The sequence below is a fragment of the Lagopus muta genome, chromosome 2 (genome assembly GCF_023343835.1).
Source record: "Lagopus muta isolate bLagMut1 chromosome 2, bLagMut1 primary, whole genome shotgun sequence".
NCBI lineage: Eukaryota > Metazoa > Chordata > Aves > Galliformes > Phasianidae > Lagopus > Lagopus muta.
The window spans coordinates 39,862,410-39,875,632 of NC_064434.1; the positions used below are offsets into that span (position 1 = coordinate 39,862,410).

At 40.8% G+C, this 13,223-nt stretch overlaps 1 protein-coding gene across 3 annotated transcripts in view; it reads right to left on the reverse strand.

Moving 5' to 3' along the window:
• The window catches only part of SIM1 (SIM bHLH transcription factor 1), a 66,933-nt gene that overhangs the window by 21,434 nt on the left and 32,276 nt on the right, over positions 1–13,223 (reverse strand). For all 3 annotated transcript variants that reach the window (XM_048935842.1, XM_048935841.1, XM_048935844.1), the window contains one exon: positions 12,629–12,776. In XM_048935842.1, coding sequence (XP_048791799.1) covers positions 12,629–12,776 — 148 coding nt within the window. The remainder of the gene's footprint in view (positions 1–12,628; positions 12,777–13,223) is intronic.

The window sequence follows — 13,223 nt, forward strand, 5'->3', positions numbered from 1 at the left end:
TTCATGATACCAGTCTGGAGTGGGAAAAAAATCTCTTGAACTTCACTGCTATGAAGCTATGAAGCCACACTGTCGTTCAGTTGTGTGACCTCAGAGATACTCTGTGCCTTAGTTTTTCCATCAGCAATTGGTGATCCTCCTTAAAATTTACTGAGTGAAAAGCCCCATAAAGCTCACCAAGTTATTTGGAAAGACCCTCCAGAAATCTCTCAAGTGGTTGTTTATCACTAGGACACTTAATGGTTAAGCACTGCATCTAGTTGGAGAAGTATCTGTATATTGGATCCCTTCACTGAGTGCCAACCACCTATTTATCCCCATAAATAGCATAAGCAACAGTAGCTGTTTACATCTTGTTGACTTAAAGTTTACAGCCTCTTCAGCCATGAGATTCACGTACATGATATCATGTTTCTGTATTTGCTCTTAAAGATAGAGCAATCCAAACCAGGAAGTTCAATTAGAGGATTTGATACGTTCAGGAAAATTGAAGCATGAAGTTTCCTATTCAGACTACGTAACATAAATGCCTGAGGATATCTTCTAGAGAGCTACTGTCAGAGAAATTTTATATTTTCCCTGATTGGTTTTTCGTCTCAGAGTGCAGTCATTTAACTGTCAGTTGGAGTTAAATAAAATGTCCTGGCCTCTAGATAATCATGGTGTAGCAGTGTTTTCAGCAGTCTGAAGGTACAGTTTGTCATTCCCAACCACATGTCTAGCCATCTCTGGCTCCAAAAGGAGCTCTTTTTACATTGGTCTTTATTTACTAGATTTTCTAGATAAAAAAATATGCACCAGGGATTTATTATTGCTTGTGAATAAAATGCCTAAGATATCCTAGGATAATTACATAGAAAGATAATGATCATCTTTAGTTACATATAGCACTGAAAAAAATGCTTTGAAATGCTTTATATAAATAAATAAAATATGAAGAACTGATTTTAATTCTGTAACATTCATTTTTACCAGGAGTGCTTTCTTTCAAGTGTGCCCAGAATCATCTAGAAGTCATGTTTGGTGTATGTTTAGTAAATGTCATGCTAAATGAAGAAGTGTATTTGACAGGAGCTTATAAGGATTTGTATATGTTGTAATCTGCCTGATAATGAGCAATTGGAATTAAAGTGAATAGCTTGCAATACTTTCTTTTCTGAGTGGCCACAAAACAGTTAAGAACAGAGCCCAGTGCAGCATTTTATCTTAAGGCACGTTTAACCTTGCAGAACTCTGTGATTTATCTCTAGAAGTGTCAGCTTTGATTAAAACACTACAGTGACTTCTTTGTAAACATTTGGAGTTTTCCATTACATTCACCTGAACACTCAGGTAATATTTCTGGATAAACCAAAGGCCATGTTAAATGAAACTTTAAACGGTCTTATTTTTTCTGCACATACAGGTACAGAGGATCCCCACAGGAATTTGTGCTACACAAATGTAAATTCTGATATACTCATGTAAGACTATTTCTATTTCAGAGAAAACCACACTGACAACAGTACAACAGACTGCTTTTACATAGGTAGACTCACATTTCCATCTTATTAATATTTTTGTGTGTTAGAAAAAAAAAAATGGTACCTTGAATACCACTGACAACTTTAAGACACTGATCTAGTAGCCAGTTGCTCTGAATTGAACTCTCACCCTTCCATCGACTGCTGTGCAAATCCTGTATCACAGGGTTTTTGAAAGCGCTTGGCACTTGCCTGAGCTTACCCTCAAGGAAGCCAATGGGACTCCTAATTTGGGTAAGGTCAAATTTAGCCCAGATCTTATCACTTCCGAGAATGTCTACCTTAATCTTTCTGAATTCCAACTGTAAAAATTAGGTAAAAAATACTTTCCTGTGGGAATCACTTCTTTTGTGGAGCATTTTTTGTCTGCCTCACCTATTAAACCAGTTTTTTATTTGAAGGAATAATCTCCCATTACCAATGCATATGGTAGCTAATGTTACTAAGCTAAATCTCAGATGCTGCCTCTGGCTGCATATCTACTACATGCAAGAGAAGAAAAAAAAATAGAAAAGATAAAACACATTGTCTGAGAGCAGTACTCATGCCATTATTGAGGTAAAACATGTTTTTATTTTCAAAATTTTCATGTGTTCAGTACAAATGTTTTTACTATGTCCTATACAATTAATCCTTGATTTAACCTCTTCCAGACAGTTAGTAATTAAAGATTTCTTTACAGTTGGTATGCAAACAGTTCATCCATGCCTATTACACACCAATTTTCACAGATGTGTTCTTTAATTGGAGTCATTTATTTCTAATCTGCTTAAGCCTTCACTAGTGTAACGCTTGACTAAATATACATTAAACTCACCTACTTAAACTGCTAAAATAAATTTGTATTCTATGAATAAATGTACTTGACTGAACACATGTAATACTATTGTTATTGTGTACCCAACTGAGCAGAAATTATTTGAAATAGTACGACATATAGCTATATGATAGGCTTGGACAAAAGAATTTGAGAAAGACTGCTGATGACTGTTTGGCAGAAATTATAAAATAACAAGTTTTTAAATCTTGAAATTTACTATAGTACAGTAATGCAAGCAATGTGACCACCAAAAGGAGGTCTTCATAATTTTCATTAAGGGTGTTAGGTGTTTTCACTTTAAAATCTATGTACTGTGTTAGAGATAAGAGCCTCAGACCAGCTCCAGGCTAGGAAAATGGCTGGTACAGAAAATAAAATTCAAAGAAAATTGACTACTCTGTATTTTGTAACAGTGACTGAAGTGATGGCACAAGATTGGATAAAAATATTGTATACTCTGATCACATCCTTTGAAAACCTCAGAGTGAGACAAGGATGATGATCTTGGAACAGCTTCTCTATGCAGAACAGATAAGGAGAGCCCTTGGTAGGAAAAAGAGATAACAGAAGGACAAGAAAAGATGTGTAAACTGTGAGTGATACAGAGAAAATATGTAGGAAACAGGTGTTCACTTTTCCTTCTAATACAAGAAGTGTGGGGCTATCAATACAGGAAAACACTGACAACAAATACATTCAAAGGTACTCTGTGTAGGGTGTCCTTTGAACATTTTGAATGCTGAAAAAAAGTGCTGGAGAAGCATTATTGCATGTTTGCCCTATTTTGAAGTTCTTTCCGAAGTATTTGCTATAGTCACTATTAGTATGTATGTTATCCTGTTCAGCTTCTTACATTACACTGTTCACCATAGTTGGTCAGTGATTTCATACTTCAATTGCTTTAAAAGAATGCAATGAAGAGTGGTCCTGACAACTTTTTGTTACTTTTAACAGTTTGCTGTAAATGCTAATCTATTCTAATCTATCATGTTTGATCAGCTCCTCTGTGTTCCCCATAATTAAAGTTTTTGTTGCAAGAACCTTCCTAAAATCCTGAAGTGAACACATTGAAAAATTAATTACCTTTACTGTGATAATTTAATCTTCTTTGAGAAGATGGATTATATCTCATTTGACAGACTTCCTGATTATCTTTTTTGACCAGAGAATGGTTTATCTAAGAAAAAACAAAGTGCTTGAAAAATTGGTTCACTATTCATTCTGTTAGCTCCCTCTTGGCAAATTTCCTATCTGCATGCCTCATAACATACTTGTCCATCATTCTAGCCAGCTTTTCCTGATCAACTTGGTCCCATAGTGCAAAGCATGTTAAGTCCAGGATGGTTCATGATCCTCATTTCATAAGGAGGTCCCACTTACAGTAGATCACTTTCTCTTTCATCAGATTCACCCTTTCTTGCCATAAGGCTTTCACTTTCTTCAGAAAAAGCAAGATTTTTCTACAACAAATTTGTTTCCCATTCACTTGTCTAGAGGCCCTCAGCTTTAGTTAAGGGACAGTACTTAGTCCCTCCAGGTCATTCTTTGTCATTCTCCGCCCGCAAAGCAAGTAACCATGATATGTTAAGAAATGCTTTTCAATTGAATCTTGAAGGTAAGAGAAGAAAGAAGGGCAAGGAATTATATGTATTTTTTAGCATTTGAAAAGAGAGGGGCTTAGTCACTTTCATTATTATTATTTTTACCTACAAATTAATCTACTTGTTTTTTCATTTACAAACTTCTCCTGCAGCCAAAGCCCATCCACATTATTTGTTTACTTGTGTTTAGGGCTCTGTTCATATCACTCTCTCTTGGTGATCCAGCTTTTATAGACATATTGTATATAATATGTTTAAGATTTAAACATCAACCAGAAAAGCTGATATCACAAGGCTGTAAGGCATTTCATTTGTTATTTTCCTGCTAATTACTGGTTCAATCTCCTCAAAGTACGTATTATATTTATTATGTGCTATCATATAACTCACTGCTAAAGAGCGTCCAATAGAGGGCTACAGAGATGGTGAAAGGCTGGAGGGCAGGATGTATGAGGAGCATCTGAGGTCCCTTGCTCTCTATTGGGGATTAGAAAAAGTCTCCTCACCAACAGGTTGTCAGGCACCAGAACAGCTTCCCCTGAGCAATCCCTTCCAATTTGGGATGTTCTATGATTCTATGAACTGAGTCCATTAAATGTTAAAATTTGTTCAATATAACCTTTGTTAGGTTGACTACCTACACCCTCTGGGCCACAGAGTATGTTAAACCACCATATACTGCACACTCACTACTATCAAATTCAGAAAATACAATTTTTAATAGTCTTTATCTACAACCTTCTTATGAAATGTAAATCTGTCATCTGGCTAGCACCTTTGTTCTCCTGGTCCTTGCTTTGTCACAAACAGGCAGGGGGACCTGGTTTTGGCCAATCTATTTTCACTGTACATCTATCAGAGTACATACACACATAACCTAGGTGCCTGGAGAGTCTCTGACTAGGCTATTCAATGCTCCTGTGCAAATGTCCACAGTATACACACAGATTATCTCCCCTGCCAATCTATAATGGTCTCTGGACCAACACTGCAGGTAAGCTGTCAATGAACTAAACATATTTTTGATTTGTATTTGTGCAATAAATTCAAATTATTACAATATATGATAGTTATTGTGCTTTTGGTGAGCATTTCTGTAGCACATTTGCAGCACACCACTCAGTATATCATACTCATGCCAATGGTGCAATACATATTCTCTCCTACTGCTCTTGAGCTCGTTAAATAATGGAAGAATGGAAGCCCTGATTGCATACTCCCATGTTAAATTACACACGTGTTGGTATACAATTTACTTTGAACTGAAGCCACACCTCCATTCCCATTGCTGTTTTTCACAGGAAGCGCTAAGGAGGTTGATTATCTTTCAAAAGATACTTTTTCTTTAACTCCCCTAATCACAGCTTAGAATCAACAAAATTATTTGGGAGAACAATATTCAGCAGTTTGGCTGCAAATGCTAGCAAAATAAAAATAATTTTAAAAAGCTAGTAGGTTATTTATCCCCATATCCAGATTTATTTGAGCAAATATTCTAGTTGGTTATGCCTTGTGAAACAGTCAATAAAGATTGTTTATTTGTTCTGTGTACAAAACAGTCTTTGGAAACAGCAAGAGAAAAACAGCATGTAATGCCTTTGGGTGGGTTTCCATTAACCATGTCCTAAGCCAGGGAGTTTTCTGTAGCAACAGTCTGAGCTACAAGCTGCCAAACACTGTACAGAAAGAACTGAAAGCCACAGGCTACTTTTAACAAAGCTGCCCTCAGGGCAGACTCTCCATATTGGCTTTCTCACCAAAAGCACAGATATGAGAAGGGTGAATGTGGGGATGGGTTTAAAGATCTTCACTGTAGGTGATGCCAAAGTAGCTGCACAATACTAGGGGATATTGCCAGACTTGAGTTAACCAAGCATTTGAGTTTCCATAGTTGCATTGAAACTTCAGCAGATAATAGCTGTTATTTTCAACATTGCTGCCCTTGAGATTTATACACAGTGGTTTGTAGCTGAAAAATTCCAGCTGCTCTTCATTAAGTCCCAATTCAACATAGTAATGAACATGGCCTTCCAGCCATCTCTATTTGGCAAAGACAAGAAATATTCTTATTTCTATGTGTGCGCCTAAGGTTTGTTGGGGTTTTTTTGTGTGTGTGTTTTTATTTATTTATTTCAAAACAGAGTACACAAGCATATAATCATACACTGAAAGTTACGTCTAAGCACTTTCAGAGCCAGCCAAGTTGTCCCACTTTTGTCTGGGTAGAGTTAATTTTCCTCCTAGTAGCTGCTGGTGCTGTATTTTGGATTTAGGATGAGAATAATGTTGGTAAGTCACTGATGTTATAATTGTTGCTGAGCAGTGCTTACACAGCTTCAGGATCTTTTCTATTTCCAGGAGGGATCATCCAGCAAGGAGTTGGGGGTGCACAAGGAGTTGGGAGGGGACACAGCTGAGACAGCTGACTCAGACTGATCAAAGGTATATTCTGTACAGTATGGTATCTTGTTGAGCAGTAAAATCTGAGGGAAAGAAGAATGAAGAGGGATGTTCAGAGCAGTGGTGTTTGCCTTCCCAGGAAGCTACTTGCGATGAGCCCCACTTTCCTGGAAGTGGCTGCACATCTCCCTACCGATTGGAGATAGCGAAGGAATTCCTTGTTTTGCCTTGCTTGTGTGCACAGCTTTTTCTTTACCTTTATCTCTACTGTCTTTGTCTCAACTCCTGAGTTCTCACACATTAGCCTTTCTGATTCTCTCCCCACCAGGGGAGGGTGAGCAAGCGGCTGTGAGGTGCTGAGCTGCCTGCCAGTGTTAAACCACAACACATGTGCTCAAATTATTTAGTAAATCAGGACTTCTGTGATTTAATTGCACTAAGTGGACAACAGAAAAAAAAAAGAAAAAAAAAAAACCAACGAGGAATAAATTGTGTAAGCGTGTTTAAGATCATGGGATTGACTCCAGACTGCAGTCGTCACAAGCCTCCAGAGGGGTCAGATTCTGTACCCTTGTTCGCACAGAGCAATGCCTGCCTCCATAAACAGTGTCATCAAAGCGAGTGGGCTGCCTCTGAAGTAACCTACTGAGTACGAACATGTGTGCTGGAGCCTAGCCCATGCTGTAAAGTACAAAAGAGAGGTGAGGGAAGGAGAATTAGATTTTAAACAGATACTTGCCACTGTTGAACGGACAAAGGAGATTTATTTGTTAACACTTAATATAGGACATTTCTAAATGCCGTGTTTTTGTGTGTATGAATAAGAGCTAGCAAGAGCACCTTAAGGTAGAGGGAAGAGCCTACTGCAGAAGCAGCTAAGTAACCTATCACACCTGTTGCATCACATGGTAATTACAGTGAAACAACATGAGAATCAGCAGTACAGAGATGCTGCACAGAGCAAACTTGCAACAGATTAAGGAAACAGAAACAGAGCTAGTAAAACCGTAAACCTGCTGAAGAAACATGCTGCTGCTGTTAGCAGAGTGAGAGCCAGTTCAGCACTCAGTTGTGTACTGAGAACTGGCAGGATAACAGAATCATAGAATCATCCAGTTTGGAAAAGACATTCAAGATTATCAAGCCCAATCATTATTCTGATCATCCAAGTCCCATCACTAAACCGAATCTGTGCTTATGTTCCATGATAATGGGAACAGTATCTTTTGGAAGCAGCTCAACTGCATGGCCTGCTTCTTCTGCACAGCCACTGATACAATTCAGACTGGTACTGTAATGATACAAATGTCATGTGGTAAAACCAGCAGACACTTTTCCAATGGCCTTGGTTGCATTCAGCCCTATGAACTATGATAGTGTAATTGACTTCAACCATCAGTGCCACAATCTGTGCTCTCCACCTGTGTCTTGTGGAAGGATCACTGGGGTTGACCCCAAAAGGGACATGGGCACCTAGAGCTGCTTGTGCTGTTCACAAGGCTCGTTTGTGCCATTCAAGGTGCTGAGGGGCAGAGCAAGGATAACATGCAAACATTCTCTCTAGCAGAAACACCTGTGCTCCAGCACACAGTGCTGTGCTTCTGTGCAAAGTGAAATCTGTGACAGCTTACCTTGAGCCATTAACTGTGGCATTTTAGGAGTAAGAATCCCTGTGGTGGGCCCTGGAACTTTTGTCAATGGAGTCAAGGCGGGCAGATGGAGATAGTAATTGCTTTAGCTATTGCTGCTAAATCTGCTGCTCAACATGTCTCACCCCTAGACAATCATTTTACAAGATCTGTAATTCAGCATTTGGAAGCAGCAAGTTTCCAAAGGCCATAGCAGCCAGCTCACTGAATGCGAGAAGGATGAAGTGAAAAGCATTTCAAGTCACATTTCTTACTTGGAATACGGATTGTTCCTCATAGTCCTAAATTTCACACCGCCTGAGACCATCAGTAGGCATGCATTTGAACTAATGACTGTTTTGTTCTCTCCTGTGGATCTAAGTTGCAGTCCTTTAATCCTCACTCTAGCAAATAAAACTGGGTTCAAAAAAGCAGCGGCTGCAGACTCTGGCACACAGTTTTAGTGCCTCAGCCATTACCGTCACCTGGTTTAAATACAAGCATAGAAATTTGGAGTGAATTAAATAAATGGTAGCAAAGAAAGGCCCTACATGAACAAAGAAGAACTGCAGAAGCGTATTGTGGACACCTGGAGAAGCCTGTCTCCTATTTGCAAGAAATATATAAACGGTGCTTCAGGGAGACAACTCTGCAATAAAAACTATGGCAAACAAACAGAATATTGCATTGAATAGTTCAAGAGGAATCCTTTCATGCTTTTTTCTTTGAGGCATGTGCACTTCGTGAATTTTGGCTGATTAAAACAGTTCTATTACATATTTACTTTGCTAATCAGATCATACCAGTGAAGAAAGGTTTTCTAGTCCTAGGAAAAATGCGGTGGGATTATAGATGAGGTGGGATTCAGTTCTGTGCACTGGAAGTGTCAAAATTCCCATTAATGCAGAGAAATGTAAAGAAAAACAGGTCAGATTAGTTTCTACTACTTACAACTACTGAAGGAAAAAATTAAAAATAAGAAATACCTTGTTAAAGTCAGCATGCCTCGTCTCGAGTATTAAAGGTAGATAGCTACACTTGTATGAGTCATTCCTCTAATGAAATGAGTAAAGATGTGCAGTATTACTACTGTAATAACTTCCCCAGTTTATTCACTATCCTACACATTCCATCACACACCTGAGAGATACAAGCCATGTACCTTGGGCTGAGGAGAGTACTCTGCCACGTGTCCAAACAGGTGGATTTGAGAGAAATGCTGAAGAAAAGTGGGACTGGAGGTATGGTAATATAATGTATGGATGCTCCTATTGACTAGGAAACAAGAGGTGAGACCTGGAAGCAGGTCAAAAGACCCAGAAGCAGGTCAAAAAGAGAACGGTTATGAAAAGCAATGGAAATATTTCATTGCGATTGTCTCAGAATACTCTAAGAGCTATGATTTTATGTGAAACATGACTTCCCCAAAGCCTGCTTAATATGCCAGGGAGGAGAGCTTTCAAAGTCCAACTCGCCACACAGAATGCTATCACAGTGTTGATCCAACTATTTTAAACCTGGTAGTACACAAAGCTATAAATAGTTATAATTTAAAGATGAAGACTGAAGATACAATTAACTGTTAATTCATTCTAAATTGCATTTACCACATCATTACGTAAAACATTCATCAATATGGCATTTATTTGTGAAATAATCTTTCAAACAAATTGCGTACTTCAATTTGTGCTTCTAATCAGCCAGATGCACAGTGTAATGTGAAGAGGGCAACTGGAACTTGTATGTACTATATCATCAACATAGATTAGTCATAATTAAATACTTAATCCATTTTATTGCTGCACGGTTTTATCACTGCATGGTACTGCTATTGTTATTCTTTCAAAAGCTAAAGAACGAGGAAATGAATATAGGAAAGCTTCCTTAGATTTCTCTAGGGACAAATTATTATAATATTTGTTCTTGCTCAAAAAGTCAAAGGATTTGCACTTTGCTTTACCCATTTGTTTAAAGGAAGGTTGTTTGCCATCTAAATATAAACTTAACTTTAGCAGTTACATTCTCTATTAATTGACTCATACTCAAGTCCCTTTATGTGATAAACATGCACAGCTAATAATCAATAATATGGCAAGAGTGTGTACAGAACAAATAAAAGAAAGAGATATTCTTTGTCTGTGCTCGCGTATGCCAAGCAGAATACAAAGAAGAACAAATGCTGAAATCCTTAAAGGTCATTTACATTAATTTTTTTACACACTCTAATTACACAAAAAATAACCTTCCCTCTTGTTGCTCACATGCGCTTGCCACCGTACCTATCCAGTTCAGTATATATACTTATTAAAAACATTTGTTCTCAATTCTGGAATTCACTTTCACAAAGCTTAGGATTTATGGAAGATGGAAATGGTCCCTTTTTTATTTAATTAACTGGATGTGTGTTTGGGGAAGGAGTCCTACACAAACCCTTTCTCATTCTTTCTGTTTTCCTCCCACATACTGCTCAGGGGAGCTCTAAGGAGAGGCAGTGCCACTCGGCCTGCACTGGCACAGATCTTTCAGACTGGGCAGGCCACTATACCACCCAGCATCTGTTTGCTTCTGCCCAAAACGTCACATTCCTCCCAGAGCGAGAGAAAGCTTCTTCTTCCATGAGTAAACAAACCCCCTGCAGGACTTTGCCCAAGTGAAGGATACCATGCCAGGGGACAGACAGCTGCCCCTTCAGCAAACTCAGGAATGTGTCCAATGTTGCCCAAAGTTGGTGGCCCTTTTGGTATGTTCACTCAAGTTCACTGTACACTGGCACTTCCTATTTTCAAAGGAACCATGGCGAGAGGCATCCCATCTTTCAGATGCTATCCTGCAATCCCACATGCAACTCTGCCATTTCCAAACTCTCTCTCCAGTTCCCATAATTAAGGGGCAATATGCAGAAGTTCACCATTTTTTTCTTCTGCCTGTTCAGTTGACCACGAGGGTCTGTGCCAAAAGCTGTTACCCACGCAACTTTCAGCTAGTTCTGGGCCACTGGAATGAGCCACTATCATCCTTAAGAAGCTTTTGGAGCCAGAGAATTTATATTAAATGCCTTAATCACATACAGACTTTGAACACTATAGCACTAGTGCTCAGCCTTGCAAAGCAGAAACCCAATGAAGAGGCAATCAGAGTAGATAAGACCTCGACCAATCTGCACTACCAAAATCAGGGTTCCATGCAGTCAGGGTGCCCCTGTAGTCCCTGATGGTTGCAACCATGGATCGTGATGGACTCCAGCTCTGCCTTCTGCCCATATTCAAGTCGATGAGAAGCAGCCTTTCTCCAAAGCCGCTCAGAGGGGAAGCTCGGGAGAGCACACAGCCCTCCCACACATCACTCTGGCTAAAAACAGCTCTAAATATAACCTTGTTTCTAAAATCCGCGTACACGCACAAAAATACAAAGACCAGCAAAAGGACAGGAAGTCGGTCGGGGCGGAGGAGCCGCGCTATTTCGGTTCAGCCATCTACCCCGCAGCGCGCCTCGAGCTCGACCCGGAGGTGGGGAGGAAAGCCCAGCCCTGTGCCCGCAGCCGCCCCGGGCAGGCAGGGGAGTGCGGGCTTCTGCAAGGGGAGAGCCGCAGACTTGGCCCCCAGCAGTCGGAAACCTCTTGGGGTGTGAGGAACAAGGGGTTTATATTCACTCTGTTGCTACTAAAGGGAAGTCAAGTGACCGCTGAACTCAGGTGGTCATGGAAAAGCACGTAGAATTGCTGGCAGAAAGTCAAACTAGTACGTCAGCTGCCTTTAGGTTCCTAGCATTACCGTGCACTGACCTCTTGCCCTGCAGCTCCTCGTGCAGGTGTTCAGACTTAACATAAGCAGCCGCTGCATTTCAGTTGAGCGGCCACCAAACCGATCGCCACCTGTGCTGCTCGGACCCGAGAAAGGAGACATCACTGCGCTGCCTCTGCCGCAGCTCTGGGAAGGTCCGGCCGCTCACCCCTGCATTCCAGAGCGGTTGCGGCCAGGGGAGATGCTTCAGAGATAAGAGATCACCCCGCCCTGCGTGCCTCGATGCAAGCAGCACAGCCGGAGACCTGCCCGGCGAGCCCCAAATACTAGGGGATACGTTGAGATAGGCAGTATCTAAGCAGTCCCTTTGTTATTTTTTTCCTCTTTATTCCATTTTATCTTCATTTTTGTTAAGTTTCACTGACCCTTCTGATCACCAACTTTCTTTGTGGTTCCCTGTAAGGATCGCTCTCCAAGAACAAAAAAGAAACCTCGGAGCTTTGATAGAGACTCTGGATGAAATTAAGAACTTCAAACCCCAGATTTTTGAAAAGAAAAACAGATGTCCTGTTTGTTGAGTATAAATAACTCCGTACGTGAAAACCTTTTCTTTTTTTTTTTTTTTCTTTTTTTACGCTGCATTAAATTTTATTTAATGCTGGGTGTATTTAAACTGTACCAAAAAAAAAAAAAAAAAAAAGAGGGAAGGGGGAGCAGGAAAATCTGCGGGTTCCAGAACCTCTAAATCTCCATTCTCGAAAGGGAAGAGTCAAAGAAAGCCTTCACGTAGATTAAGCGCCCTGCTCCTCAGCGTGTGCCACAACCAACCCCCCCCTCCAGTAGTCGAGGCTAGGGCCGGAGGCCGCGGCAGGTGCCCACCCCGCCCTGCCGAGCGCATCCCGCGGAGAGAACTTACGTAAGGACGTAGTTGACGCTGACGATGCAGTGCGGGCGCGACGAGCGGCTGTTGTGCACGATGGTGGCGTAGCTCTGTACCCACACCCAGCCGCCGTGCTTGGCCAGGAAGCGGTAGTACTTGGTGGTCACCTGGCCCTTCACCAGCACTGCGGGACAGAGCGGGGACAGAAGGGCTCAGGGGGGCTGCGGAGCATCAAGCGCGGCAAAGGGATGAGGAAAGGGTAGCCTCGGGCATCCCCTCCCCCTTTGCTATCGCAAAGGCTTTTCGGGGAGATCGAGGACAAACACAACGGGAAGGCTGGGGGGGGGGGGGGGGGGGTGATCACAACACCCAACCATATCGTCATCGAGATTGAATTCTCTCAATGTGGCTTTGGGTTTTTATCTCGTCTCTTGACGTCCACCTTAAGGAAACTTACCGGAAATTAATATCCTTTTTTATACATCTATCCATGTATTAATGTCATCGTGATATCGAAATAGAATAGAGGGCTGCTCTCTGAAGCAGGCTCACCGCTGCAGCAAATTTAGCCACGCAGATATAATTTGTGAGACTCGATAGAATTGTTTGAACTGGCACAGCCTTTTCGGAG